At 39.9% G+C, this 7,402-nt stretch overlaps 1 protein-coding gene across 1 annotated transcript; it reads left to right on the top strand.

Moving 5' to 3' along the window:
- Positions 1–4,202: 4,202 nt before the first annotated feature.
- Positions 4,203–6,931, top strand: CCR8 (C-C motif chemokine receptor 8). Its single transcript, XM_072651465.1, has one exon. The coding sequence runs from the start codon at positions 4,332–4,334 to the stop codon at positions 5,388–5,390; it is 1,059 nt and encodes a 352-aa protein (XP_072507566.1). The 5' UTR covers positions 4,203–4,331; the 3' UTR covers positions 5,391–6,931.
- Positions 6,932–7,402: the final 471 nt, after the last annotated feature.

Genomic DNA, 7,402 nt, shown 5'->3' with positions numbered 1-7,402 from the left:
AGTTCTTTCTCTTGATGTGGATAGAATTTTCTATCATGAGTCTTTTGGGATTGTCTTTGATCCTTGTATGGCTGAGAAGAGTCAAGTCTATCATAGTTAGTCATTGCACAATGTTGCTGTTTCTGTACACAACACTTTCCTGGCTCCACTCACTTCATTCAGCATCAATTCATGTAAGTCGTTCCAGGTTTTCTGAAAACTGTCTGCTCATCATTTCTTATATCATAATAGTTCCATTCTATTATATTCAAATACCACAATTTTTTCAGTCATTCCCCAATTGATGGGCATCCCCTCAGTTTCCAGTTCTTTACCATCACAAAAAGAACTGCTTTAAGTGTTTTTGTACATAGAAGTCCTTTCATCTTTTTTTTAATGATCTCTTTGGGATACAGACTTAGTAGTGTTGTATCAAAGGATATGCATGGGTTGATTGCATAGTTCCAAATGGTTGGATCAGTTCCCAACTCCACCAACATGGCATTAGTGTCCCAGTTTTGCCACATCTCCTCCAACATTTATCATTTTCCTTTTCTGTCATGTTAGTCAATCTGACAGGTGTGATGTGGTACCTCAGAGTTGTTTTAAATTGTATTTCTCTAATCAATAGTGCTTTAGAGCATTTTTTCATATGACTATAGATGACTTTAATTTCTTCATATATAAATGGACTGTTCATATCCTTTGACCATTTATCAATTGGGAGATGATTTGTATTCTTATAAATTTGACTCAGTGCTCTATATAGTTGAGAAATGAGGCCTTTATTAGAAATACATGCTGTAAAAATTGTTTCCCATGTTTCTGCTTTCCTTCTAACCTTGGCTGCATTGGTTTTGTTCACGCAAAAATTTCTTAATTTAGTATAACCAGAATCATCTGTTTTGCCTTTCATAATATTCTCTAGCTCCTGTTTGGTCATAAAGTCTTCCCTTCTCCATAGAGTTGATAGGTAAACTATTCCTTGCTCTCGTTGCTTATAGTATCACCATTTATGTCTAAATCATGTACCAATTTTGACCTTATCTTGGTATATGGTGTGAGATGTTAGTCTGTGCCTCATTTCTACTACATCATTTCTATCATACCATTTTCTAGTTTTCCCAGCAGTTTTTGTTAGTTAGTTCTTATCCCAGAAGCTGGAGTCTTTGGATTTATCAAATAGTAGATTACTATAATTATTTACTACCATGTCTTGTGTACCTAGTCTATTCCTGTTGCGATAATAGCTTTCTATGGTCAGGATTCCTTTTTGGTTTTTGCTCATTTTTTTAAAGTTGAACTCTTCTCCTGGGGCATAGTCCAGCCTAGTTGTGCATGTTGTACTTTGGGTTCTGGAGCTGTCACTTTGCCCGCTGTACTGGGGTTGGAGGTCTCACAGCTGGGGGACTCAGCTGCTGATTTGTGCTGTGGCTAAGAGACTCCTGCTGGCTTGCCTAGATGCTTCCTCTGCTGGTCTGTGCTCCCTTTTTATCCAAGTGAGACAGACCTTTCCTGAAGTCCTTTTCAGTTATATTGGCCTGAAAAATTGTTTCACTCCATATTTTTCTGGATTCTGTCATTCCAGAATTCTTTTAGAGGCTTGATTTAATATTGCTTCCAAGAGAAACTGGAGAAAGCTCAGAGAATTTCCTGTCTTCTCTCTGCCATGTTGGCACCACCGTGTTTGTTTGTTTTTCATAAGATCATTCATTCATAAATTGTTTGGTTTCTGCCTGTCAGATTGGTCTGTTTATGTTAATTTCCTGTTGAGTTTTGGTAATTCAAGTTTTTTGTAGATAATCACTTAGATGCTTTAGGTCATCTCATTCCTACAGGGTATCCAGTATTCCCTAATGAAACTCCTTGTTTTGTGTTAGTTGCAATCTCTCCTTTTTCATTTGTAATTTTGTTGATGTTTATTTTCCTCACAGGTTGGTCTGGTTTGCTAATAGTTTGTCAAGTTGTTGGTCTTTTCCTTAAGTCATCTTCTGGTTTTATTCATCATTTATTCCTGGTTTTTTTCAATTGTATTTCACTTCCTATTCTATTTATTCCTGCTATTAGCTCTGTGACCTTTTCTTTTTTAAAAAAACAAGAACAAATAAACTGTCCCTCACTTTCAGTCTTCATGCAAAAGTTGAATGGAGAAGACATCACTCTTTCTGGAGCACTAGGACTGCTTTCTGATGACAGGATTCTATGACTATCACCTTCTTCCTTACCCAGTTTCTTTAAATGCAAGTTTAATTCATTTCTTCCCTTTCTCAATAAAAGAAGACACTGTGATATCAGTTTGTCTCCAAGAATTTCTTTGGCTGCCTCTTGTTGATGTTGACTTCTAGCATTTTTAGCATTGTCTATTACTTCTAGGACTAAATACAAACTTCTGTCCAGCATTTGAAGCTCTTCAAAGTTTGGTTCCTACCTACTCTTACATTCTTTTTACACATTATGGCTTCACACCCACTCTATGAGCCAGCTGCCCTGACATCCCTGACATCCCTGCTGTTCCAGACTCCTAATTCTCCATCTCCTCTTTCTGTGACTCTGCACCCCTGCTGACTCCATCCCTAGAACACTCTCCCTCCTCAAGCTGCCTTTTAGAATCCATGGTACCCTTGAAAATTTAGCTCAATTTAGTTCAAGCACCTCTTTCTCCATGAAGCCTTTCTTGATCCACAATAGCTGCTAGCATCCATTCTCCCCAAATCATCTTGAATTCACTTTTTATATATTTTTTTATCTGTACATACTGAAAGTGATCACTTTCCCTTTTAGCCCAATGACCGAGACATAGTAAGTGTTTCAACGATTACTGATTGGCTGGTTGGCTGATGTCAAGCTGCCTCACTGTATTCTGTGACCCTAATAGAGAAACATAGTTATCATGGGAGCTAGTTAATCAGATAAAAAGATGCTGCTGGGAACTGAGGACCAAGACCTGGCATAGAAGCATTATTTGGGTTATTTGTTTGCTTTTTACTGGTATGGTATCATGACATTCCTGGGTTTGCTTTCTCTGTGGTAGACACTGGACTTAAATGGGAAATTTCCAAAACCAAGTTGCTTGATGTTAAGAACCTTCTCTTCTGAAAAGAGAGCATAGAAGTGAATGGGATCCCCTCAAAAATAGGGAAACACTTGTTCTAGGGGAATCACAAAACAATAACTTAAGGGTTGGGGAGCCTATGGCCTCGAGGCCTATATGGCCCTCTAGGTCCTCAAGTGTGGCCCTATGATTGAATTCAAACTTCACATATCAAATCCCCTTAATAGAAGGATTTGTTCTATAAATCTTAAACTAAGTCAAAAGATTGCATCCAAGGACTTAGAAGGCCACATGTGGCCTCGTGGCCACAGGTTCCCCACCCTGCAGGTTTCTTACATAGACAGTTACAGAAAAGGAGAAGAAAAAGCCAGAACACCAGTAAGATCTATTGTGGTTTTAAAATAAATATAGTCACCGGCAAACCCTCCCCTCTCCCCCTATCTTTCAGTTAAAGAATTGTATTGTGACAATTTTTCCAGTTATGAAGAGGAAGAATTGGTTTAATAGTTTTAAGGGACCTAAGCCAGAGTAGAAGGAATATAGGGCCCAAGGCACTAGCTCAGATCTCCTCTCACCAGTACTGCTAAGTGCTACTTTGAGGCTTATCAAAGGTTCAAGGGAATTTGCCTGGCCCTGGAACAAACTGCTAATAACCAAGGCTATGAAAGGATTCAAAAGACATTTTTGAATTCCTACCAAACTTTGGGGGTAGAGGTGGGGAAAGGGCACAAGATGAGGTGCTGCTGGGAAAATTGCCAGCAAAGATGGTCCTGACAGCTGGGAGACTGGGTTTGTCTGCCATCCATGGACCTGACTCACTAGTGAGCAAGAGAAAGGTGATGATCAGCGCTAGGAATGGACAGTCTTATAAAGGAGAGATAATAATCCCTTAGAGAAGCTAGCAGCAAGGGCATACAAATTTCCTTAAGGATTTTGTAAACCTAAATGAGGTACTTAACAATATTAGAAGAGACATCTGATGCTTTTACTCATTTCTGTCCCTCTGGCCCGGGTCTTTTACCCTTACATCATCACCATTATCATTACCATCACCACTCATGTTAGCTTAAAGTCTACAAAGAATTTTCCTTCCAACAACCTTCATGGAAAAATTATTATTTTTCAGATGAGGAAATTGAGACTTTCAAAAGTTAAGTGCCTTACCCAAGATCACATAGCTAAGAATTTGAGGTGGGAGTCTAAGCCACTATAAGAGACTCAAGAAATATTTGACAAACGGCTGTGTGGGAGTAACTAATGAAAAAGATTATGTGTTGTCTGATCAGGTGACTGAGCTGGAATGGATTACACTCTGGAGCCAAATGTGTCTTTGACCACAGAAGACTATTATCCAGACTGGACACCTACGCCCTGCCACACTGCATTCACCCAGAAGTTCAGCTCTCTGTTTCTTGCCTTTCTCTACTGCCTTCTCTTTGTCTTTGGACTGCTGGGAAATGTCCTGGTCATTCTGGTTCTGGTAGCCTGTAAGAAGCTGAGAAGCATGACTGATGTGTACCTGTTGAACCTGGCCATCTCTGACCTGCTCTTTGTCTTCTCCTTCCCCTTCCTGACACACTACACTCTGGACCAGTGGATCTTTGGGAACACCATGTGTAAGGTCATCTCAGGGGTTTATTACATTGGCTTCTTCAGCAGCATCTTTTTCATCACCGTCATGAGCATGGACAGGTACCTGGCCATTGTCCATGCAGTCTATGCCTTGAAGGTGAGGACCACCAGGAAGGGCGTGGCCGTCAGTCTCCTGGTGTGGTTGGTGGCTGTTTTAGCTTCTGTCCCTTTGCTGGTATTTTACCAGGTATCTTTAGAGGAGGGCATCCTCAAGTGCTACTCCTTCTATGACGACAGAACTACTGAGTGGAAACTCATCACCCACTTTGAAATCAACATCCTGGGCCTCGTCATCCCACTCAGCATCCTTATTTACTGTTATGCCAACATCCTGAGGCATCTGAAGAGATGTCAGAACCACCAAAAGGTCAAGGCCATCAGGCTGGTCCTCATTGTAGTGGTGGTATTTTTCTTCTTCTGGGTTCCTTTTAACATGATGCTTTTCCTGAATTCCCTGCACAATCTGCACATCCTGGATGGGTGTGACTTGAGTCAGAAACTCACCCAGGCCACCCAGATAACTGAGGTCATTTCCTTCACCCACTGCTGTGTCAACCCTATCATTTATGCTTTTTTGGGGGAAAAGTTCAAGAAGCACCTCTCTGATATCTTTCAGAAATACAAACGTTATATCTGGGTAAGCAAAAACAGCTATTGCTCCCAGGAATACACAGACAGATTATCTGTACCTCACTCGGCTTCTTCTACCACAGACTATATTTTGTAAAGCAGGATGGTCCTGACCTCAGCAGAAAATGTTTGTATGGATTCCAAGGACTGCAGGAAGGAAGCAGGGAGAAGACGTTTTGTTTACAAGGAAGACAGATATTTGCTATTTTCTTCTTTTCCTCCTTCATTTCATACAAGGCTATTGACAATTTTCTGGATATATCCCCTGACTGATGCTTTTATTTGGAGAGGGGGAGTTAACCCAAACTAAATGCGGATTGCATAAATCAGGGTGTGCCAAGGATTTGTTTAAGAATTCTTAAGTGGGGGATGGCCAGTCTCTAACCATTGACTTTAATTTCATTTAACCTGGTGAAACCAGAGGCATATGTAATGTAAATACACTAGCCTGAGGCTCAGAAGAAGCTACGTTCTAGGCTTGTCTCTACTGTTAACCAAGTGTGAGACTGTGAATAAATCAGTTCATTTCTTTGTGAACAATTTCCTCCGACCTCTTTGCCTTTACCCAGGCTGCATCCCTGGTCTGGAATGCACTCCCCCCTTACCTCTGCTTCATGGAATAATCCCCAACTTCCTTTCAAGCACAGTACATGGACCACTTCCTTCATAGTGCACTTTTCCAGATGCACCTTGCTCCCTTCCCATCAAGCTGTTAATAGTCAGTCATGTTCCTGAAATAACTTTGTATATCCTTTATATTTACTCATATGTGTAAATGTTGTGGTCGCCAGTATAATGTATGTTTCCTGTGTTTATATTGTGTTTGTATACCCAATGACAGCTTCTAAAATTTTCTTTTGGAAAACAATAGACACTTCTAAAAAAAATTAGTAAATTGAGAATATGGGATCTTACAAACGCACAAGTCGCTGTGGCATAAAGAAAAAAGCAAGTATATTCCAAGTACTTCAGAGAACTTTGCTGAAAACCCACCCATTTGCAGTCAGGCATTCAAAGATTGACTCAGTTCTGGGAATTGCAGTGCTGAGACTACCATGTCACAGAATTCTGATTTAGTTCTGGGTGAAGTTCTCACAAGCTGGAATTTTTTTTAACATGACTGAAAGAGGAGAGGCTGGCAGTGACTGGGAAACAAGACAGAAGGAAACCCCTGCAGGGATTTTATGCTGCGAGTTCTGAGCAGAGACTAAGCAGGGCAGGCTGGTCCCAGCAGTCAGCCCTCCACTTTACAAAACAAAGAATCATGATGAAGTTGGATTAAAGGATTGATAGTTCAAAGGGTGGCCACTTCTTGGCTATCAACTCAAGGACATAAAAGATTTAATTTCCTCTCCTGTGTCTCTCCCTGATAGATATTTCTATTTTTTTTCTATGTCTACATGTAGCTTTTATTCGTTGGTTTTTTTGTATTAAAAAAAAAAACCCTAGGATCAAAACTTCTTTATGATTCATGTCTGTCTGTTGATTTTGTGCAGGTAAAAGAGCAATGGGGGATGCCTGTGACTACTGGAAATATACAAAATTTAATCAGGACAAAGAACTGGATTCTGAATGGCTAGGATTTTTTGGATTCATATCTGGCATTTTACCTAGTTTGGGGTGTCTGAGCTGTCTTTGCAAGAGTTTATGGTTTTGATGTTTATAGTTATTGATAATCTAAAATAGTAAAGAAAAATGATTCATGTAGAGCAGAACAAATTCACCAGTAGGCTAAAACAAGTCATGGTTGTAACCAAGATTGGGTATGCTTTAGAATATAGGGTACATCTAGGGGAAAACACTCTAGGTCCTGGACAGTGGAGGAAGAAAGAGGTGGTCTGGAAGAGTCCATGCCCCCTCCTCCCCTTTGAAATTACTTGGGCTGAGAGAAGGTAAAGAACAAGAGAAAGTAGAGCCTTTTATTTTTATTTTTAAATGTATTTTATTTTCAATTCATGGAACAAAACACGCATTTTCATAACACAGTACAATAAAAAAGATGATTGCACATGAAACTGCAAATCTACTGGGTACAACTTGTTATCCCTCCAAATATATAGCAAAGTTACCAAGTAAATTTCTTTTCTTCCTTTTTTTCTTCCCTCCTCC

The sequence above is a fragment of the Notamacropus eugenii genome, chromosome 3 (genome assembly GCF_028372415.1).
Source record: "Notamacropus eugenii isolate mMacEug1 chromosome 3, mMacEug1.pri_v2, whole genome shotgun sequence".
NCBI lineage: Eukaryota > Metazoa > Chordata > Mammalia > Diprotodontia > Macropodidae > Notamacropus > Notamacropus eugenii.
The sequence above is the reverse complement of the archived record's forward strand: the minus strand, read 5'-3'. Positions and strand labels throughout refer to the sequence as shown.

What these genes read in the sequence shown, in the direction of transcription:
- CCR8 (XM_072651465.1), top strand. Translation starts at nt 4,332, where the DNA reads ATGGATTACACTCTGGAGCCAAATGTGTCTTTGACCACAGAAGACTAT.